At 46.2% G+C, this 23,866-nt stretch overlaps 1 protein-coding gene and 1 long non-coding RNA gene across 2 annotated transcripts in view; both read right to left on the reverse strand.

The window, feature by feature from the left end:
* Positions 1–18,982, reverse strand: part of LOC308579773 (uncharacterized protein) — a 34,828-nt gene extending 15,846 nt beyond the window's left edge. The window contains exons 1-8 of the mRNA XM_081180706.1: positions 18,966–18,982; positions 16,353–16,824; positions 14,592–14,687; positions 13,953–14,183; positions 10,820–10,842; positions 9,919–10,037; positions 9,764–9,793; positions 1,821–2,340 (exon numbers count right to left, since the gene is read on the reverse strand). Coding sequence (XP_081036832.1) covers positions 1,821–2,340; positions 9,764–9,793; positions 9,919–10,037; positions 10,820–10,842; positions 13,953–14,183; positions 14,592–14,687; positions 16,353–16,754 — 1,421 coding nt within the window. The 5' untranslated portion in view covers positions 16,755–16,824; positions 18,966–18,982. The remainder of the gene's footprint in view (positions 1–1,820; positions 2,341–9,763; positions 9,794–9,918; positions 10,038–10,819; positions 10,843–13,952; positions 14,184–14,591; positions 14,688–16,352; positions 16,825–18,965) is intronic.
* A 283-nt stretch (positions 18,983–19,265) lies between these two features.
* Positions 19,266–20,116, reverse strand: LOC308581396. The gene is made up of 2 exons (XR_014005050.1): positions 19,973–20,116; positions 19,266–19,816 (listed from the first exon to the last, which is right to left on the reverse strand). It is a non-coding gene; the product is annotated as an uncharacterized lncRNA (long non-coding RNA).
* Positions 20,117–23,866: the final 3,750 nt, after the last annotated feature.

Raw genomic sequence — 23,866 nt, forward strand, 5'->3', positions numbered from 1 at the left:
GCTCGGCTCCCATCTGCGCCCCCACGGCAAGCCTGAACAGCCTCCGCGCAGAGTATTGCGGCCAGCAGAAGTACCTGTGTGGGGAAGGGCGGGGCTAGCAGAGGGGGCGGGGCTGGAGGAAAGGAGCAGCTGGCACGGCCATCCGGGATCCCCTCCCACCCTGCTCCTGTGGAACTTGCCCGCCTTTGCATCCCACAGCAGCCCTGTGAGGTGGGCAAGGCAGAGAGGTGCACGCCACAGCCCACAAAGGATTTGGGCTTAGAGGCAGTGTGGCCTAGGGGTGGGCCGGGTTCAGGTCACTGGCGGGCCGGATGTGGCCCGTGTGCCGTAGTTTGAGGACGCCTGGTTTAACCTCTGGTTTGCTAGTAAAACTGAATTACTGTGTTGCAAAATGACGCATGTCTAAAAAGCGTGTCAGCAACGTGAAAAGTTTGGAAAGCTCTGGTGGATACTATAACAAGAGCCTTGCTCATAGTGGAACGCTGACGTCAAGTGGTCCCCTGGAGAACTGCACCCAGCGTGGTCTTCATTGGAGGAATTAAACCCCACAGTCCCTAATTAGGAAAAGGACCGAGGTGCAGATTTCCTTCCCTTGCTGTGTAAAGGGTCCCTCCAGGCTGGTGTATTCTGCAACATGTTCCTGACACAGTAAAAGGGCATTAGCACTGGGTTTCTTCTGCTTTGTTGATTGTTCTGGGATGCTTCCCCGATGCTGCCACATCACTGCTGCCTGGAGGGGTGGAAGAGCAATGAAAGCAGGTCGGAGGTAAACCAGAACATTTTTGGTATAAGGTTACAGGGTTTTTAAGCAGGAAGTTACAGGAGACACACTTGGGTCTGCTAGTTGCTTTGCAGGAACAGAGTCAGGCTTCCAGGAGGGGGAGACTGGGCCTGTGGTGTGCTGAACTCCCTCCCGCCCTGGTTGTTGGACCTATGTGGATCTGGAGAGAGGGGGCAGGGAGGAAGGTGAAGGGGTGTCTTCTCCCTTCTCTGAAGCACCTCAATAGCCACCAAAGAGAGAACAAGAATGCTAGCTGCTGCCCTTGAGGGGCTGAGAGAGCCCTCCTGCTACCCCTGGCAACTGTCTCCTCTCTTTGCTAAGGAGAAAGACTTAAGAGGCTTGGAGACATCTCCACTACCCTGAACACTTAACTCTCCCCCTTATTGGTGGATGGGGGCTGCACCTGTGGGGCTGGGAGAGATCTCTTGCTGTGTGGGGAAGTGTGATCTGGTGGGAGGGCATTCCACAGATACTGAAAAGACCCTCTTTGGGGGAACATCTCACATCCAGGGTGGGGGCCAAAGGGAAGACACCATGTGGATTATAAAGGGCAGACTTGGCCAAGTTGCTGGACTACAACTCCCATCAACTCTGGATTCAGTGAGATTTCTCTCTGGGGAAGTGTGGAGATGGGGAGGCTGCATTAGCAAAAGGGTTGGAAGTTGGGGCCTCACAGACAGTCTTCTTATTTCCTTCCTGCCTGAGATGCACAAGCTGTAGTTGCAAAAGGTGCCTGGAGGGATTGTTCTCCAGTGATCTATTAATCAATGTGGGCATTTTAACAGCTGGTAGAGGTCCTGTCATGAGAGGAAGGTGAACAACAGAACCAGGATCGCAGGGGGTGGCAAGTGAATTCTTTGGAGAAATAGATTGTTTATTGAGACGGTTACAGTGTTTCCCTCTCTTTAAGGACTCCACTGCAGAGGGAATTCTGGGAAAGCGGAGGGAAAAGAAAATCCCAGATTTTGTTTTGTCGTTTTCTCCAAGTGTGACTGGAATGACTCCTCTCACAGGGCACCTGCAAAGATGTCAATTCTCTTAAGAGGAGATCCTGAGGTGTGTTTCATTTCCCCACAGACAAAAGAAAGGGAGGAGGGTCTCTCCAAAGAACAAGGCTCCTGAGAACATGTGGAGTTCAGCCCCTGAGTCAGCATCAGAAAAAGACACATATCCCCCTTCATAGTCCAGAGTCACCCGGATCCTCCTGTGCTCCTCACTCAGGGACAGAGGAGAGGAACAAGGGGAGGTGCAGGCCTTGTATTCACCATGCCACTTCCCCACAGCCCAGATGCCTCTCTCAGGCCTTAAGGAGAAGCAGCCCTTTCTCCCCATAGACATCCTTGCGACACCTATAGCCAACCCTTCTCTACTTCCCACAGTGACTTCCCAGAAATGTCTGCCTGCTGTGAATCCCTCACATCCCAACACACAAGGCCAGTCACTGAATCTCTCAGGATTGTTGGGCAGGTCTTGCTCTTTGTCTCCCCTTCTCAAGCTTTTCCGATCCTCAGACAGGATGAGGCAGGGATGGGCTGTGTCTGGATCCAGAGTGACATTTGCTGTTGAGAGAAGATGAGGAAGAGGAGAGAGGCAGAATCAGCCAAGAGTCAGAGACGGACATCCTGATCCAAAATAACACCAAGAAGAAGCAGATTCCCTCTCAGATAAATGGGACTTCCTCACGTTCCATTCAGGATTGGGACCCCCCCCCCTCTTTCTCCCAGAATAACCCCAGAATAAATACCTTCCCTGTGGATTTTTATCTACTTCTTTTTGTTCCATTTTACTCAATATATTTTATTGTGTCCCTCCTGTCAATTCAGCCACCCTTCGAGAAGCAAAACAGCCCAGAAAATATTCCCTCAGCTCTTCTATGCAGTGAAGGGGAGGAGGGACGGATGGGGGCAAGAGGAGAAAAATGGTCCTCCTTTGAATCTCTCTGTGTGAATTGCCCATTTGGGGCTTTCAGAGGCTTACATGGACATCAGGGGGAATAAATCAAATTAGACAACCTAACAAGTTCCCTTCCTGTGCGAACCTCCAGCATTGTTTTCTTACAACCATGATACCACTACACACACATTTGTTGTCCTAAAGGAGGCTAAAGTCTACATGACTAAGAGTTAAAAGATTTTGACCTTGGCAACAGTGACTGCAGCCGCAAACGGAGGATCCTCCTTCTTGTCACCCCCCAAGCATGGAACCCAAGGCGTGACCCCCCCCCAATGTGACGCCACTGGGGAGGAGAGATTATCCCCCGAACCATCAACCTTCCCGACACAGCCATGGCCAACAAAACCTTTTAATCAGGGTAATCTAAACTTGATTTTAATCCTGTTAAGTCATTCTTTGTTAATAGCTTATTTGTATATTTCATTTCTTGATGCTTATATACAATGTACTTCAGTAGAACAATTGGAAAGAATTCCTGCTCACCCCTTCCCACCAGGTAACTGTGTGCTCGGCCCACCCCCGCCTGGTGGGCCAAGGGGCTGCCGGTGGGATGTGTGGCCTGGAGTAGGTTTGGAGGACTAATTTTAAAAAATATATATTTAAGAAGCTGACAGGAATCCGTGCCTAGTGAGTTCCAGAATCTAATGAGATATTGAGGGTCCCTGTTGAACAGGGGATTAGCGGGCAGCTCTGTGTGCAATTACCCTGTTGGTAAATAATCAGCATGATTAAAACCAACAAATTAGAAGACGGGGGAAATGCAACAGGGAAAACCTCCTGGATGAATGGAGAAGACTGAAGTTGCTCCTCATAGATAAATTCAGGTACCATATTTACGTGAATTTAATGCGCTATCAGATCTAATGTGCACCTCAATTTTCAACACCTTGAAACCAAAAAAAGTATTTGCGGGTGAATGTAAATGTGCAATCAAACATAATAGGCACCCTAATTTCTGCAATGTAATTTGACCATAACGGTGCTGTTGTGACGTGGGGTTTGTGATTTCACCTCTCTTGATATAACATGCTGGAGACAGTTCTCTAGTAACACTTCTTTATTAAAGCAACAAGACTAAGGTCTGGGGAGAGGAAAGCTACATTTATAGGGACAGGGGACTAGCAAGAAATCCTTATATGGTCTTAAGCAGAGTGCCAGGTGTTGGAACACCAAGCTCACTGAGACATTGCTTTCTCTAGGTTTTCACCAGGGCAAAGCTGATCCATGTGTGTTTGTCAAGGAGGAGGGGCAAAACAAACTGTATTGTTTATGTTTTGTTGATGATCTTCTGATGTTTTGGAAGAATCAGTCTTTTTACCAAAGCACCCTAGCTCAGTTGAAGGAGCACTTTGACATGAAGGATCTTGGTGAGGTATCCAACTATCTTTCTCTGCAGGTGGAGAAGGACCAAGCAGGTAATTTTCTGGTACACCAAACACAGAAAATTGCTGATGTATTAACCAGGTTGAATTTGGTTGATGCAAACCCAGCAGACACACCGATGGTGACAGGTTACCAGGTAGACAGTACTGCTGAAGCGTTTTCTGACACAACGCTGTACAGATGCATTCTAGGCAAGTTGAATTTCATTGCCAGATGTTCAAGACCTGACATAGCTGTAAGCTGTAATCTGCTTAGCAGACATGCCAACAATCCTACGGTTCAGGATTGGAAAGCTCTGAAGCGCATAGCCCGCTATTTAAAAGGGACCGTGCACTACAGGCTGAGGTTCACCAGTCAGAAGACTGGAGGTCTTGAAATCTTTGCTGATGCAAGTTTTGGAAGTGACACCACGGATGGTACAAGCACTTCTGGAGTATGCTACATGTACAACCACTGCCTGTTTGACTGGTTGTGCAGGAAGCAAACAACAGTGAGCCTAAGTTCCTGTGAAGCAGAACTCAATGCTCTGTCATTTTCACTCATGGATTGTGAATGGTTGATGCAACTGTTTAAGGACATCAGGGTGTCTGTGAAATGTCCTATACAAGTGTATCAAGACAATAGATCTTGTTTGGCTTTGCTGAACTCGGAGAGTTGCAAGCAGAGAACCAAGTACTTGCAGATCAAGCTACATCGTGCAAGAGAGTGTATTCAGAAAGGACTGATTCGTGTGTCCTACATGCCAGGAAATGAAATTCCTGCTGATCTGTTATCTAAGGTTGTTAACAGGGAACAACTTAAGGTTTATGTACAAAGGTTGCAATTGGGTTGAACCACAGGTACTACAGGTTACACGGAAAGGGGGAGGATGTTAGGATATTTCCGTTCCACCTTAAAAGGGAGCAGGCTTTGTGAGTCACAAAGTCTGCGCATGTCCTGTTCACAGGATGTTTGTGCTTGCTATTCCTTTCGTTTTCTCAGTCGGTCAGAGACGCTGACTCAGAACGGTCATGTTTTCTTTTGTTCTGTTCAACGCTAAATAAAGTCTGTAAATTATGCTCTTCTGCGGTGCAAGCTTTCTGGCTGTGTTTTCTGCTGATAAACAGTGTGCACGAGCCCCGGAATGCAGCCCATCTATTTCTGAGGCTTCGTGTCGCTAATTGCTGGATCTGCGTGGCTACAGGGATCGATGGATCGTCCGGCAGCCGGCTTGGGGGCTCAGATGGATGTTATCTCCCTGGCAGTATCCCAACAGAATTATCTGGCTCCTCCCTGCTGAGCGCCCGGCGCCTCAGCTGATCTATATGTCTCTTCCACACTTGCCCATTTTCCAAGGTCACATAATAGGACACAGGTCCACTAGCCCGGGTGACCACACCAGCCACCCACCGTGAACCTCGTGAATAGTTCCTCACCCAGACCAGATCTTCAGGGGCAAGATACCTTGTTGTGTCAGTCTCAGCCTGGGGGGTTGCTCTTGAATTACAGTTTGGCATTTTATCCGGGTGGACATAATCCAGCACCGTTACCAGTCTCCTACCCAAGAGCAGCTCAGCTGGCGACTTGCCCGTCGCGGTACACGGCGTCGCATGCTGCAAAAATAACATTCGCGCGATGCGAGCTGACCAGTTACCCTCCATTAAGCGCGCGATGGATTCTTTGGCTGTTCTTACCATGTGCTCAGCCTGCCCATTGGAGGATGGGTGAAAGGGCGCGGATGTGACCCCTCTTATGAAGTTATCAGCCAAGAATGCCCTGAATTCTTGGGATACAAAAGCTGCCCCATTATCTGATACAATGGTCTCAGGTAACCCGTGGGTTGCAAACAGCTGCCTCAACACCTTGATTACGGCAGCTGATGCCATGCTAGGGACCATTGCCACTTCTAACCATTTGGAATATGCATCAACGATAACCAAAAAGACCTTTCCTTGGAATGGCCCAGCAAAATCTAAGTGCAGCCGGCTCCAGGGAGATATGGACTGCTCCCACCAGTAGACTGGTGCTCTGGCCACTTCTGGCCGCACCTCTTGGCATGCCTTGCATGTTCGTACCCATTGTTCTATGTTCTGGTCCATTCCAGGCCACCACACATAACATCGGGCTAGCGACTTCATCCTGACCATTCCCGGGTGTCCCAAGTGAAGCGTCTCAAGAACCCTGTTTCTCAGTGGTGCTGGGATGATCACCCTATCTCCCCACAGGAGACAACCCTTATGCATGGACAACTCGTGCTGCCTAGTCGCATAAGGCCTGAATTTGTCTTCATGCGGACCACCTGGCCACCCCCTCCCCACCCAAGTGAGCACACGGGAGAGAACAGCATCTTTCCTCGTTTTCTCAGCTATATCAGTAGCCGTTACAGGAGCCCCCGGAAGTGTTTCCAGCATCATTATGTGCTCCGCTGGAGCAGGATCCTCAGTGCTCCCGCCAGGAAGGGGCAATCGACTCAGCGCATCAGCGTGGCACAACCGTTTCCCCGGCACACGGGTCAAGGTGTACTGGAACCCGTTCAGGAATATAGACCAACGTAACATTCTATGGGAGAGAATTTGTGGCGTTTGTTTGTTCGGGTTGAACAACCCTAACAGTGGCTTGTGGTCCGTTTCAATGTAGAAATGGCGACCGTACACATAATCATGGAACTTTTTGATTCCTGCCACAATTGCAAGCGCCTCTTTGTCAATTTGAGCATAGTTGCGCTCCGTGGGCGACAACGTACGAGAATAGAAAGAGATGGGCTTTTCCGACCCATCCAGTTCCCTATGACTCAGCACAGCCCCCAGGCCGTATTGAGAGGCATCACATGCCAGGACCAGCGGCTTTGAGTCATCATAATGAGCAAGGACGCTCCTGCTACTCAGCATTCCTCGCAAGGAGTCAAAAGCCTTCTGCTGCCCCTGCCCCCATCGCCACACATTCTTTTTCTGCAACAGTCTATGTAATGGTTCAGCTACCGAAGCTTTCTGGGGTAAGAACGAATGATAAAAGTTAATAAGTCCCAGGAATGACTGCAACTCCGTCTTGTTCTGTGGTCGTGGTGCCTCGATGATGGCCTTAATCTTAGCATCTGTGGGGTGGATGCCTGATGCATCAATTTTAAACCCCAAGAAATCCACTGCATTTTTCCTTTTTCAGTTGCAACCCCACCTCCTTGAACTTGAGCAACACTGCACGAACACGCGCAACCAGTTCCTGTGGGTCTTTTCCAGCAATCAAAACGTCATCAAAAAATGGCAAGACCCCCGGCAGACCTCTTAACAGGCGTTCCATGAGCCCTTGAAAAATCCCTGGGGCCACACAAACTCCAAATTGTAATCTGTTAACTCTGAACGCCCCTTTATGTGTGACAATAGTCTGTGCTTCCGCTGATTGTGGGGTTACTGGCAGCTGTTGGTAAGCTTGTGCCAGGTCAATTTTGGCGAACACCTTGCCCCCAGCCAGTTTAGCCAACAGATGTGATACGACTGGAATGGGGTATGAGTTTCCCCTGAGTGCCTTATTGATAGTGCATTTGTAATCTGCACAGATCCTGACTTCCCCATTTGCTTTAAGGGGCGTGACGACTGGAGTCTCCCACTTAGCAGAGTCCACGGGTGAGAGAACTCCCTGCTTGACCAATTTATCCAGCTCTGCTTCGATCTTGGGTTGCAGTGCAAATGGCACTCGCCTTGGTTTGAGTCGGATTGGGGCCACCCCAGGGTCCAACTCGAAGTCAACTGGGGGCCCTTTATAACAACCCAGTTTTCCATTAAAGAGACCAGCAAATTCTTTGCATAATGCCTCGCTCATCTCAGGGCAGGTTTGGATTGAATTAAGCCCTGATATACTCAGTCCCAGGGCGGGGAACCAGTCAGTGCCCAGGAGACTGGGGCGACTGCCCTTCGCAATCACCAGTTTGAGTACAGCCTGTTTGTCCTGGAACTGTACTCTCACAGCACACATTCCCATAACATGGATGCGGCCCGCTGAGTATGACTGCAAGGTTGCTGGGAAGGGCTCCAGAGGGGGCAACTTACCCCTGGGGAAGAATGTCCTCGCGGTCTGGTCCGACACGATAGTGAATCCAGATCCGGAGTCCACCTCCATGTCGCACTGCTGACCCTCAATCTTCAACTTGACGTGTGCCTTGCCTTGCGCTGGGAACTGCACGACCCTCCCGTTGATCTCCGTTACGTAGTGGCAGTCCTTTAGAAAATGGGTTGCTGTGGGCGGTCTGCGATGCTCCAGTCTAGGTGCTCCTGTCGCTCCCAACGCCGCCGATCTACAGACCCTGGCGATGTGACCTGTCTTCCCGCACGTCCGGCACATAGCATCCCGGAAACGACAACTCTTCCGCTCATGGTTTCCGCCACAACCTGGGCACCTGCCTCGGTGATCTTTGTGCACTGTGCAGGCCTGACGCACTGACTCGACCCCACGGACTGGGCTCTGGCTCGGAGTAGCCTCTAGCTCGTCCATGGCATGCGCAACTTCTATCTGTGGCTTAGGGGCCTTGCGACTGGCATCAAGCTCCTCTCTTTCATAATTCTCTGTGGCGGTGGCCTCCTTCAAGGCTGAAGCAAGGGTAACCTCTTCTTTAGCCACGATGCGTCTTCTGGCTTTCTTGCTGCTCAGACCACCGACAAACCGATCCAGGAGAGTCTCTTCCAGATTTTGGAAGTCGCAGTGCTGAGCGAGCTTCCGCAGTTCAGCTAGAAATGCAGATACAGACTCCCCAGTATGCTGCTGCCTCTTATGAAACTCCATCCGCCGGGCCATCTTGGTCTCAGTAGGCGCCAAGTGGCTTGTTAGGCAGGCAAGAATATCTTTGAGAGATGTCTCACTTAGCTTCGCTGGAGCAAGCAATGCCTTGGCCAGCTTGAAGGTCTCAGGCCCACAGTAGCTCAGGAATGTGGCCCTTCTTTTGCTGGCATCGGTGATCCCTTGAGTCTCTGCGAAGAACTCGAAGCGTTCGACGTAGTCTTCCCACGTGTGGGGCTCTGATGGCTGGAAGGGCTCCAATACCCTTGGACTCTCCATTGTCCTGTGGGCAGGGTCGTCTTCTCAGCTGGCCAGTGAGTCTTGTTCTTAGCTGCAATCCGGACTCTGAGGCAGGGCTGCGTTTAACCGCTCCTCAGCATTCCGGATCCCACCTTCGTCGCCAGTTGTTGTGACGTGGGGTTTGTGATTTCAGCTCTCTTGATATAACATGCTGGAGACAGTTCTCTAGTAACACTTCTTTATTAAAGCAACAAGACTAAAGACTGGGGAGAGGAAAGCTACATTTATAGGGACAGGGAACTAGCAAGAAAGGATACATTTTGGAGGGAACAATATCAGGCAATCACAGTCCTGCCTTTTGGAGGGAACCAATAAGACAGAGGATCCAAATACAGCAGCTTAAATGAACCAATAGTAGCTGTACCCTCTGGAACCAAAAGGCAGTTACTTTACCCTAATGCAAATACAGACAATAATTATACAGATATAAAATCCTTTGACTCAATACACAACAGGTGCACATTACATTCAAATAAACATGATGGTTTGGGTATGTGGACTACTCATTTTATTAGAATAGAGCAAAAGAGGCAATTAACAGTCCAATTATAAAATACCAGTCCCCAACCCCACCTTGAATTTGATCCTTAACCCAAAATTTACCTTTCTGAAGCAATCTGGGTAACAGAGCATCTGAAAAAGCAAAGTAATATAAAGTTTGAGAAATAGACTTTTATAACTCAAATAATTTTGCAAGAAAAATTTCACTTCATAACATATTTTGGACTAATAAAATCCCTGCAGCCATTCTTCATTACCTTTTATTTTCTCCATCTCAACATATAGAAAGGGATTTGCAGCCCTGAATGTTGAGAATTTCCTCTTCAATTCTAGTGGGGAAGTCAGTGAATTTTCAGATGTCCCCCTTCGCTCACACCTGATGGGAAAAATACATGCTAACCCATTTCAAATCCAGAATTTCTCAGTGCAGCAAAAGAAAGCAATTGAGAGGAGGAAAGAAACTGTAGAATGCCAAGAGGGAGAGGGAGAGGAATGGAGTCACAGAGAGGGGGAAGATTCCTCCTTACTAGGGACTCCAAAGCCAGACAACTGAGGGCCAAAGGAGCAGCCCTTTGTCTGAATCACTTCACTTATATCTACTCAAATGGAGAAATAAAATAAAGTCAAGGGATTCCACCCTGCTCAGTTTTTTTCCCCATTTCAGCTGCATTGGCTACAACATGCAAGAAATATTTGCAGGAGATAAAGATGGCTGTTGTTGACAAAAGTGAAATGTTCCTTCTATCCTGGCCTGCTCTGGTCCATGGGGTCACAAAGAGTCAGACACGACTAAACGACTAAACAACAACATCAAGTGACACCTTGAAGTTATATATTGCAACTTGGATATGTTCAGGAACATGGTAGACACCCCAACTTCTACTACCCGTTTTTAGCCCCACAGGTGACAGGTAACTGTGTGGGACTCTGTGGAACAGTCCCACAGATGGTCCATGGGACAGGTGTCTGTGTGGGACTGAGTGGGGCAGCCATCACGGAGTTTGCTGTTGGTGTGGCAAATCTAGATACTGTGCAGTATTATCATTAGTATTCATTTCATTTCTATTCCTCTTTATTATCTTCATATTATATTCTTTCCCAGTTTACCTGTGAAGTTTCAGGGAGTGATATTAATGGAGTTGAGCAGGATCCCCTTACCTCTGCAAAGTTCTTCTAACATCCTAGAAGGGAAAAGAGGAAACTCAGAATGGAATTCACTGCCCAGCACAGGCCCTGTAATGAAGACCCATCAGCCCCTGCAATGGATGCCCTCTGGGGTGAATCTGCCTAGCATATGCCAAAGTTTTGGATAGGTATGGATGCATCTAACAGTTCTGGTTTCTCTCCATTATTTTCCAATCTTAAGTTCAGTTCTTTTTTATTTTAAATGTTCTGATGAAAATTCATGAGCTCTCCTCTGTCTTTCCCAGGTTTCCCTACTATCTTGGCCATTGGGGAATTTATGGATAACTGTTCCAACTGAAAGAGTTCCTTTTTCTGAGATATCCTGAACTTTAACAAAGTGAGCTAAACAGCTTCACACTACTTAGCTAAATCAGGTACTGCCAATCCTCTCTTCTGTGGGACAGTTTGCATTTTAACATTATCCACTCTGGGAAACTTCCTTTGCCAAATAAAATTATCCATACTTTTCTGTCAGCTTTTCAATTCCCTCAAGTCAACCGAGAGAGGAAGAGTAAGAAACAAAACCAAAAACCTTGGCAGTATTGTCATGCTTATTGCATTGTTCTTTGATTTTCATAGAATCATAGAATTGTAGTGTTGGAAGGGATTCCAAGGATCATCTAACCAAGATGATTTTAACTTACCCCACTTTTCCATATCAGGTTTCTGATGCAGCCCTTGGCTAGTGCTTCCCCCCAACCCTGCCATTCCGTGGGGGGGGGGCAGGGGCATGGTGACAAGACCCCTGGCACAAGGCGGTGTGGGATCCCTGTGAGGGGTGCCTGGCTCGCACCCCCTCAAAATCATGTGCCTGGGGCTAAGGCCTCTCTTGCCCTCCCTTCGCTATACTCCTGCTACGAGATGCAAGCACCAACTCTGTGCCCCATTTGACAGCAGTCCATTCTACCTGACCTCCTCCTTGTTGGGATCTGTATTCGACCGAGCTGATAATGCTCATTTTCCTCCGGCCGAGCCTTCGGAATTGCCCCCGACGATAATTAACGACCTGAGCCTTTGATGAGGCTCAGGCACATCAAAGCAGAGAATCCAAAACAGCACGCGGAAGTGATGAGATTTATGGCTACATGCTATACTTTATTACTAAGCTACGCAGAGAGCAAAGAAAAATACATCCTCTCCCTGTGAGAGCAGAGAGGAAACTGAGCAAACAATGGAACAAAGAACAGGAAACCTGTCTCCCGTGAGACTTCCAATAGCCTGGAATCCCTGGAATGTAAACAGAGTCCTGTGACTCCAAAAGCACTGCTCAGTGACAAACAGAAACTAACATCCTCCCCCTTTCTGTAAACACCACTGGGCAGTGTGTTATGTACAATCTCAGTACAAACCCAATTTCTGTACATAGGTACCGTGTTGATCCTTCGGAACAACCTTGGACAATAAATCAGCAGGAATTTCATTACCTGGCGTGTAGGACACCGTTACGAGTCCTTTCTGAACACATTCCCTAGCATGTTGCAGCTTCAATTGCAAGTGCTTCGTGCTTTGCTTACAACCTTCAGAAGTCAACAAAGCCAAACATGCTTTGTTGTCCTGATAAACCTGGATTGGACACTTGAAAGGAATTCTCATGTCTTTACACAATTGTAATAACCATTCACAATCCACAAGTGAATAAGACAGTGCATTCAGTTCAGCTTCACAAGTACTTAAGCTTACTGTTGTTTGCGTCTTGCACGGCCAATCAAATAGACCCTGGTTGTACATATAGCAAACTCCAGACGTGCTTTTCCTGTCTGTAGTGTCACTTCCAAAACTCGCATCAGCATATATCTCAAGACCTCCAGACTTCTGATTGTTAAATCTCAGTCTGTAGTGCATAGTGCCTTTCAATGCGTTTCAGAGCTTTCCAGTCCTTAACAGTAGGATTGTTGACTTGTCTGCTTAGCAAATTAGTACTAACTGCAATGTCAGGTCTTGAACATCTGGCAATGAAGTTTAGTTTGCTTAGCACACTTCTGTACAGTGTTGTGTCAGAAAATGCTTCTTCAGTATCATCTACCTGATAACCTGTTGTCATCGGTGTGTCTACAGGGTTAGCATCCATCAGGTTTAGTTTGGTTAACACATCAGCAATTTTCTGTGACTGGTGTACTAGAATATTGCTATCTTGGTCTCTCTCTATTTCCAAAGATAGATCTTTCATGTCAAAGTGCTCCTTCAGTTGAGCTAGGGCGCTATTGGACATTTTGACATCCTTCCAAAAGAAAAGAATATCATCAACATAAAACAAGCAATACAGCTTCTTTTGCCCTTCCTTTTTGACAAATACACATGAATCAGCTTTACCTTGCTGAAAACCCAGAGAAAACAACACTTCAGTGAGTTTAGAGTGCCAGCATCGTGCACTTTGCTTGAGACCATATAGGGACTTCTTTAGTGAACAAACAAATCCCTGTTTTACCTGTACGCCATCAGGTGGAAGCATATAAAGTGATTCACCTAAGGTTCCGTACAAAAATGCTGTATTCACATTGTGATGAGAAACATGTGGATTCTCTTCTGCAGCAAGTCTGAGCATAAGCCAAAGCTCTCCTATCTCACGGTGGGTGAGTAGGTCTCGTGGTAGTCTTCTCCTGGTACCTGTGAAAAACCTCTGGCTACCAATCTGGCTTTGTGCCTGACTACCTTGCCGTTTTGATCTGTTTTTGCTTTGAATACCCATTTGCTTCCAAGCAGTTTCATCCCTGGAACTGTTGGAACTAGCTCCCATGTTTTGTTCCGCTCTAAGGAATCAAGCTCAGTCTTCATGGCAGTTAACCATGGCTCAGCATCCTTCGCTCCAAAGCCTGGACCTCTTGGAAGCTTGAAGGTTCAAATACCTTCTTGGAGCTATTAACAGCAGTTACAGCTTTTGCCGCTTTAGCAAATTCATCAGCAAATCTCTTTGGAGGTCTACCTTTTGTGGCTCTTTCAGACTTGTAAATTAGATGTATGTATTTAACGCTCTCCTCTTCTTTCTTAGGAGAAAAGCTTGGGTAGGGACTGGGAAAGCACTGCCCTGTGCCTGGAAAGAGTGCAGCAAAACGTAAGTGTGGTTAAACCCTTAGAGAGGAACTTTGGGCTGTTCCTGCCACAGTCTCACCTGCAGGAGTTCACTCGCTGGCTGCTGACTCTTCTCCTCCATTTCCCGGATGCTCCTTTCAAGAGAGGAGAATTCCTGGGAGAGTCTAGCCAGGTGGTCCTCCCTTCTTCTTGTGATCTCCTTCTCCATCTCTTCTATTTCATTCAGCAGACGCTTTTCTTGTTCTTCCAGAAACTGGTGCAGTTGTCTGAACTTCTGCATGGTCTTCTGCCTCTCAGTTTTTGTTAATTTCTGCAAGAAGCAGGAAGAAGAAGGAAAAGAGGAGGAAAGCGTCTTTAGAAAGACCTTAATTTAAAATTACAGATAGGTAGCCGTGTTGGTCTGCCATAGTCAAAATAAAAAATATTCCTTCTAGTAGCACCTTAAAGACCAACTAAGTTAGTTCTTGGTATGAGCTTTCGTGTGCATGCACACTTCTTCAGATACACATCTGTGCACTTCTGAAGAAGTGTGCATGCACACCAAAGCTCATACCAAGAACTAACTTAGTTGGTCTTTAAGGTGCTACTAGAAGGAATATTTTTTATCTTAATTTAAAATGTTATGGTAAAACAGTCAGGATTTCTCTGTTGCAAGATTTCTATATCATGACTTGGTGCTTCCAGTACTTGTCCCCTTTGTAGTAATGGTGATACTTACAAGCAGTTCATCGCTTTCCTTTCCGATGTTTGCTTTATAAATGTGAATATTCTCTCTCTCTTTCCTCAGATGCTCCAGGTGACCACAGATGAGTGTCTAAAGAGAAAAAAAGTCTCAGTTTTGATTAGGGATCAGGGGTTGACTTTAATATTATGCTTACTTCTAGTGCCTGGGGCCCTACTATTAGATTTTCTGGACAGTCGCAGCTGAGTATTGCAGGACCTGCCCCTGGTCTTGTTGTTTTGGCCCCAACTATCTAAAACGTTATAAAATAATAATAATTATTATTATTGTTATTATTTTGAACTGTTTTTAACGTGATTGTGTGTAAACCAGGGATCTCTTTGGGATGTGCCTTGAAAGAGGGAGCAGAAGAGAGCCGGGTGGGGGAGGTGTGGTGTGGGAGGTGGAGCAGGCCGGGTAAGGTGCACATGGCAGAGGCCTGCTCTTGAGGGGGCTTCACTTCCTCTGAAGGAGTGGATACGTAGATTGGGGGTACTCCTGGATCCTTTGCTTGTCACTTGATGCTCAGGTGGCCTCAGTGGCCCAGAGTGCCTTCCATCAGCTTCGGCTGGAGGCCCAGCTGCACCCTTCTCTGGACAGGGACAGCCTAACTACTGTTGTCTATGCTCTTGTAACTTCAAGGTTAGATTACTGCAATGCATTATATGTAAGGCTGTCTCTGAAGATGATTCAGAAACTTCAGCTAGTGCAGGGCAGCCAGGTTACTCACCGTGGCATGACGTTTTGAGCATATTACGCTAATCCTGGCCTGACTGCACTGACTACCAATTACGGTAGTTTCAGGCCCAATTCAAAGTGCTGGTTTTGACCTATAAAGTCTCACACGGCTCAGGACTGCAATACCTCAAGGACTACCTCTTTCCATATGAACCTACCCAGACCCCGAGATCATCTTCTGAGGTCCTTCCTAATGAGCCTCCTCCTCGAGAGGTCTGGAGGGTGGAAGCATGAGAACGGGCCTTTTCTGCAGTGGCTCCCTGTCTGTCAAAGGCTCTCTGCAGGATCCAGGTGGAAAGGTTCCTCTTCAACCAGGCCTTGGGCTGATTGACATGCCTTTTAAAATGTGTTGTGTAAGGGGGATTATTTGTTTGTTGTTCTTGTTTTGATATTTTGTGAGTTTTATATTGTAATTTGAAGTTGTGAACTGCCATGAGATCTACGGATGAAGGGCGGTATACAAATTTAATATAATAATAATAATATAGCAGTTCTGGCAGTTTCTTGGTTTTTTGCTGTACATTTTAAAATAAAGATTCATATGAGAACTTCCATTTCATTACTCTTACTGCATGCATACATACTGTACATACATACATACGGGTTAGGATATTTTTGTATATATTTATATAATGTTTTCCCCTTGTACACAGTTATGTTTTCTTTTCTTTTTGTATCAATTTACTGCTTTATATTTGACAATTTTTAAATAAAATATCAACTTTAAAAAACTACACAGCATTACTACTGCTACTACTACTACACAGGAGCCCTTTTGCACAAGTCCAAAAAAAATTGTGCTCTTGAAAACAAAAACACATTTTTAAAGGTTCCTTTTGAAGCAGAACAAAGTTTTTGTTTTGTTTTGAATAGTACAGAAATGGGGCCAAATTTTTGATTCTCATTTAGGTGCAGATTAGCAATTTATGTTTGCATTGCAGCTATGTTGAAAGCATATTTTGCACATGCACACATACAGATATGAAAGGATTGTGTTAGCAAGTGTCAAAAAAAATCCACCTTGTATTCCTGGGCAGCCTCTTCCTTGACGACCACAGTGTGTGATTTATGTTCTGGGCATCGCTCACAAACCAAACACACGAATTCTTCATCTTCTTTGCAGAACAGGTGGAGTCTTTCTTTGTGCTTCTCACATAGTTCCTTTCTCTGGAGTTTGATTCTTTCTACTACATTTGCCAGCTGCCAATTGGGGCGGAAATTCCTGTTCTGGATCTTGTCCATGCAGACGGGACACTTGCAGTCCCCCATGTCAATTTCATCCCGTACCTCACAGTGCTTGGTGATGCAGCCTCGGCAGAAGTTGTGGCCACAGTTCAAGGTCACGGGGTCTGTCAGGAGGTCCTTGCAGATGGGGCACAAGACTTCCTCTTCTATGTTCGTGGATGGTGGTGCTGGGGCCATAACGGATCCAGAGTGTCTGGCTTTGCTGAGCTGAGAGGCGGCTGCAGGATGGCAGAAGAATGTGAAGGGACTGGGGAATGAAAAAATGTCTGTAAGGTAAAAGCTATTCAGCATTAAGCATTTCCACATCCTTCCAGAGAAACTAACTCTGCATTTCACTTTCTTATGCAATGAAGCGTCCACAATTGGTCCCACTGCCTGAAACTCATCTATAAAACCAAAAATCATTTTCCACACTCCTTCACCTAAAATATCACCTTCAGCATATGGGTCCACTAGAACACTCTGATCAGTGGAACTGACACTTTTACAGGTGCCACATAATACCCACAATGTACATGTAAGAACTCAAAGGTTTGGTGTGGTGGCAGAGATACTTTAGAACTCCCTGCATGTTGATAAGGGGAAGGCGCCTTCACAGTATTAGTTTCAGTGCCAGTTGATGACATTCTTATTTAGACAAGCCTACCTAGCAGTTATAGGGACGCGGGTGGCGCTGTGGGTTAAAACACAGAGCCTAGGACCTGCCAATAAGAAGGTTGGCGGTTCAAATCCCCGCGACGGGGTGAGCTCCCGTTGCTTGGTCCCTGTTCCTGCCAACCTAGCAGTTTGAAAGCACATCAAATTGCAAGTAGATAAATAGGTACTGCTTCAGCGGGAAGGTAAACGGCGTTTCCGTGCACTGCTCTGGTTCGCCAGAAGCGGCTTAGTCATGCTGGCCACATGACTGGAAGCTGTACGCCTGCTCCCTCGGCCAGTAAAACGAGATGAGCGCCGCAACCCCAGAGTCGGTCACGACTGGACCTAACGGTCAGGGGTCCCTTTACCTTTACCTATAGTAACCAATCCGTAACATGGCTCCTTACATCTTCCACTGATTTCAATTTAGGTTCCTCCCGTAAAGTACAATCATTTCCTGTAAGTTACCCACTGTCCATCCTTATTCACTGTCTTGATTGTAATGGCCTCAATAGGAGATAGCCATAGGTGTATTTTCCTTTCCAGCAAATTTTTATATGTCTCCTAAACTCTATACAGATTCTTCCTAAGAAGGTGATTCATAAAACTCTGGTGATACGCTGCAGTACACACCCGCAAATGCCCTCCAGTATAGAGGGGCCCCTCAATAGCCTGCAAGGGAGGTTTGGAGCTTTTCTTTAATACCGTTTCATATTTTGGCTTTCATATACCTCCCAAATAACCATGTACTCTGGTATTCCGTATATTAATATCAATAAAATGGAATATAACTGATTTAAAACCATCAATAGAAAAATTGTACTAACAGATACTACAACAAAATAGTATGAAACCATAAAAAGCATAAGATCACGAACAATTCATACAGCACAAAAACCAGCTAGAGAGAAAACAAAACTTATAAAGTATATAAAGTCATAATTACGTAACCTCCAAGTGTCCTTATTTTCCAGGCACAGTCCTGGAATTACAAAAGCCATCCTGGCTTTTGATTTGATCCTGGGATGTCCCTATTTTTCTCACCAGCGCTGCAGCTGATAAGCTTGGGAGGAGGATTAGCCAGCACTTGTTCTGAGCAGTGGTGAGGGCAGTGGTAGCTGCAAGGAAGCATCCTATTGCCTCTCCGTGGCCACCACCGCTGGCCTCATAGCATGTTGAACAAATTTGCCCCAGGGATCTTCCCCAGAGGGTCAATTGGTCTGTGAGAAGAAGGAGTCTGAGACCGAGATCAGGCCAAACCAAAGTTCGTTTATTCTCGAGACAGCACTGGACTGATCCCAGCCTTGCAAAGCAGTCTGTTGTTTCAGCAGCAAGGGGTACAAGTAGTTAGCCTTGCCTAGGGTACAAAATAATCTGGAGTAGGCACTATTGTAGACATGTTCACCCATCAAGCTCAAGGGTGCCCTTCCCTCCTATCCTCCCCAATCCTCCTTATGGGTGCAATAGGACGGCCATCCTTACCGGAAAGCGCAGCCTCCTGGTCCCAACCCTCAGTCACTCCCCAGCACCACAGCCCCTCCTGGAGCGGGACTCCCAGCCCCTCCTTCCTATGGGGAGCAGCGGAAACCCAGGCCTGGCAGCTACTCCTCCAGTCTGTAGGAACTGGGCAGGTATGGTGAGCCCCCCTAAGCCAGGAAAAGTCCACTTACCCTCACCCCAGACTGTGGGACTAGGCCATGCCTCGAACCAATTTGTGTATGTGTATATCCGACCCATGGACTGAAGACTTACGTGAGAAGTAGGTGCGTGAAGACCACCACCACCAATTTGCACCGAAGTTGTGAAGTTGTTTTGTCTGAAGGACAGCGGCAGCTGTTGCTGCAATCTGATCCAATCAGCACATATACCAGAGCGTTGTGATTGACTGTGTCAGCTGCAGTGTGTAGGTGTGTCACATGAACACCCCCGCGCTCTTGGAAAGGTGTTAGTTTGACCCAGGGGTCCTCAAACTTTTTAAACAGGGGGCCAGTTCACTGTCCTTCAGCCACTGTTGGGGGCCAGACTATGAATGAATATGAACGAATTCCTATGCACACTGCACATATTTTATTTGTAGTGCACAAAAAACAGGAAAAACAATACAATACAAATATTCCCAACTGTGGAAATAAACAGTCCTGCTTCTCTACCTTTGAAGGTGACTCCAAAACTTGCATATTGGTGAAAGTACCTTATGCATACTATTGCAGATAATTGCTTTGCAAGGATGTATTAGGCAAAACAACATACAAAAAATGTGCATTTTAGGAGAAACACAGACTAAAATGGTGACAAATTTTCAAGAGTACATTTTCTTGAAAAATATATTAAAAGAACACTAATGTGGAAATGTGGAGAACTGAAAGTAAGATTGCAAAAACAAGACACCAAAATGGACGGATTCAGCCATCCCTACCAGGGAGTAAATCCACTGAAAGCAGTGCAGTTACTTCTGAGTAAATAAACAGAGGCTTTCATCCATAATGCATCTATACAATCATATGCATGTCTGCTCAGAGGTAAGTCCCACTGAATTCAATAAGGCTTACTCCCAGGTAAGCACACAGGGAATTACAGCCTTTGGGGTGGGAAACCTGACTAAGCTCACAAAGCTCACTAATTTCAGTGGCGTAGCATGGGGGGTGCAGGGGGGGGCCGGCCGCACCGGGCGCAACATCTGGGGGTTAGGGTTAGGGGGCGCAAATCCACGGCTTAGGGGGCGCAAATTACTTGCCTTGCCCCGGGTGCTGACAACCCACGCTACGCCACTGACTAACTTAACTGCATGAATGCCAGTGTGCTTGGAGCCCTTTGCACAGGAGTAGGCACCACTGAACGCTGCAGAGGTTATGCCAAAGCAGGCATCCTTAGGAAGCCGCTGGCGCCAAAAGGAGCAGCAGCACGAGCAGGATCCTCTCCGATGCTCTCCAGCGCCGGCTGATGATTCTGTGCCCGGCTGGCCATGATGCCGCAGAGGGAAGCAGCAGCAGCAGCAGGCGGCCGGCCCACTGGGCAAGGCGGCGCTGTGCTGCTCGGCTCCCATCTGCGCCCCCACGGCAAGCCTGAACAGCCTCCGTGCAGAGTATTGCGGCCAGCAGCAGTACCTGTGTGGGGAAGGGCGGGGCTAGCAGAGGGGGCGGGACTGGAGGAAAGGAGCAGCTGGCACGGCCATCCGGGATCCCATCCCACCCTGCTCCTGTAGAACTTGCCCGCCTTTGCATCCCACAACAGCCCTGTGAGGTGGGCAAGGCAGTGTTCAGTGGTGCCTACCCCTGTGCAAAGGGCTCCAAGCACACTGGCATTCATGCAGTTAAGTTAGTGAGCTTCGTGAGCTTAGCCACCCTGTGAGGTGGGCAAGGCTGGAGAGGTGCATGCCCAGCCCACAGAGGATTTGGGCTTAGAGGCAGTGTGGCCTAGGGTGGGCCGGGTTCAGGACACTGGCGGGCCGGATGTGGCCCGTGGCCCGTAGTTTGAGGACCCCTGGTTTAACCTCTGGCTTGCTAGTAAAACTCAATTACTGTGTTGCAAAAGGACGCATGTCTAAAAAGCGTTTCAGCAACGTGAAAAGTTTGGAAAGCTCTGGTGGATACTATAACAACAGCCTTGCTCATGGTGGAACATGGCTGACATCAAGTGGTCCCCTGGAGAACTGCACCCAGTGTAACTGCATCCAGAGTAACATTTGCTGTTGAGAGAAGATGAAGAAAAGAGAAGTGAGTCAGAATCAGCCAAGAGTCAGAGACGGACATCCTGATCCAAAATAACACCAAGAAGAAGCAGATTCCCTCTCAGATAAATGGGACTTCCTCACATTCCATTCAGGATTGGGACCCCCCCCCCCTTTCTCCTAGACTAAGCTCAGAATAAATACCTTCTCTGTGGGCTTTTAAATACTTCTTTTTCTGCCATTTTACTCAACGTATTTTATTGTGTGCCTCCTGTCAATTCAGTCACCCTTTGAGAAACAAAACAGCCCAGAAAATATTCCCTCAGCTCTTCTATGCAGTGAAGGGGATGAGGAATGGATGGGGGCAAGAGGAGAAAAATGCTCCTCCTTTGAATCTCTCTGTGTCCTATTTAAAATAGTAACTATGGACAAAATATTGTTTACCTTTACCCACAAAGTTGGGGGAGAATATCAACGATAAAGATGAGTGTGCTACCAAAGATGTTATTCTTATTTCAGTCACTCCCGATAATTAAGGGGATATCAATATTTAAAGAATGGCAAAAGATAATTTCAAGGTATATCTGGCAGGGCAAGAAGCCAAGGATTCAATTTAAATTACTAACAGATGCAAAAGAAAGAGGTGGCTTCGCTCTGCCAGATTTGAAACTATATTACGAAGCATCATGTCTGTGTTGGTTAAAGGAGTGGATTAAATTAGAAAATGGAGAATTGTTGGATCTAGAAGAGTTTGATAATAGATTTTGTTGGCACGCATATATATGGTATGAAAAAAAGAAAATTCACAAAGGGTTTGAAAACCACATCTTCCAAAGATCATTGATAAATGTATGAGACAGGTATAAAAATTTGTTGGAACCAAGACTTCCCCATTGGATTTCACCATTAGAAGTGATGAGTATGAAAAAGATTAATATGAGGGGGAGGTGGATAACATATGGAGAGTTGATAGTCAAAGAGGGGGGGGAATGGAAAATGAAACCATATGAAGAAGTAAAAGAATTTGTTTATGATTGGTTGCATTACTATCAGGTTTCTGAAATTTTTAAAAAAGACTGTAAAATGTGTGGTTATGGAGAAAAAGAATCAAAATTTCAATTAGAAGTATTGAATAATGAGTATAAAAATTTGTCAAAGATGTATAAAAAGTTGCTGGAGTGGTATACAAAAGATGAAGAGGTTAAATCGGTAATGATACATTGGGCCAGAGATTTTGATTATAATATACAATACGATGAGTGGGTAAAATTATGGAACGAAAGATTAAAATTTACGGCATGTACTGCGTTAAAGGAAAATGTAATGAAAATGGTATACAGATGGTATATAACGCCAGTAAAATTAGCCAAAATGTATAAAACATGTAACAGTGTGGTGCCAGTGAGAGACAGTGTGGTGTAGTGGTTAAGAGCGGTAGTCTCGTAATCTGGGGAACCGGGTTTGAGTCTCCGCTCCTCCACATGCAGCTGCTGGGTGACCTTGGGCCAGTCATACTTCTTTGAAGTCTCTCAGCCCCACTCACCTCACAGAGTGTTTGTTGTGGGGGAGGAAGGGAAAGGAGAATGTTAGCCGCTTTGAGACTCCTGAAGGGGAGTGAAAGGCGGGATATCAAATCCAAACTCTTCTTCTTCTTCTTCAAATACTGGAAATGTAAAGAAAAAGAAGGAACATTCTACCGTATGTGGTGGGAGTGCAAAAAGGTGAAAGGCTTCTGGGAAATTATATATAATGAATTGAAAAAGATGTTGAAATATACGTTTATTAAGAAACCGGAGGCCTTTCTATTGGGAATGGTAGGAAATGAAATAAAGAAAGACTGTAAACTTTTCCAATACGCAGTAACGGCAGCAAGAATACTTCTGGCCCAAAAATGGAAACGGGAAGAAATACCAACAGTGGAGGAATGGAGACTGAAACTGACTGATTATGCAGAATTGGACAAACTAACAGGGAAGATTCGGTATCAACGGGACCAAAAGTTCATCGAGGACTGGGGAAGATTTACAGATTATCTGAAAAGCATATGTGATGAACAGATAACGCTTGTTGGTTTTCAAGAGACTGTGAAAAATAGAGGAATATTGTTAAAAAGAGTGTAAGAGGAGGGAAGGATACATTTAAAGGCAATATTAAGTTAAGAAATGTGTTAATAATATAAACGTAAACGAAAGATTGGCAGAGGAACTGAAGGAAGTCAAAAAAAAAAGATGAATGTGTGATAAAATGTGAATTGATTGTATAAAAAAGTGTTTTTGGAAAATGAATAAAAGAGTTTGCTTAGGGACTGGGAAAGCACTGCCCTGTGCCTGGAAAGAGCAAAGCAAAAGGTGAGTGTGGTTAAACCCTGAGAGAGGAACTTTGGGCTGTTCCTGCCACAGTCTTACCTGCAGGAGTTCACTTGCTGGCTGCTGACTCTTCTCCTCCATCTCCCAGATGCTCCTTTCAAGCGAGGAGAGTTCCTCTGAGAGTCCAGCCAGGTGCTTCTCCCTTCTTCTTGTGATCTCCTTCTCCATCTCTTCTATTTCATTTAGCAGACACTTTTCTTGTTCTTCCAGAAACTGGTGCAGTTGTCTGAACTTTTCCTCTATATTCTGCCTCTCAGTTTCTGTTATTCTCTTCAAGAGGCAGAAAGAAAGAGGAAAAGAAGAGGCCAGAGTCTTTAGAAAGACCTTCCTTAACAATGTTATGGCAAGTCACTCAGGAATAGGGCTACATCATGACTTGGGACTCAACTACACTGGACTAATTAGAATGTTATATATCTGTTATAAACATGTTATACTAGTAGAGCTGCTATCTGTCCCAATGAGAAATTACACCGAGAGCTAATTTTTTAAATAGCGTTTTTTATAGTGTTTTCCAAATCAGTACAGTGGTACCTCAGGTTACATGTGCTTCAGGTTACATACGCTTCAGGTTCCAGACTCCGCTAACCCGGAAATAGTGCTTCAGTTTAGAACTTTGT

The sequence above is a fragment of the Podarcis bocagei genome (genome assembly GCF_964188305.1).
Source record: "Podarcis bocagei genome assembly, chromosome: 2".
NCBI classification, from domain to species: Eukaryota; Metazoa; Chordata; class Lepidosauria; order Squamata; family Lacertidae; genus Podarcis; species Podarcis bocagei.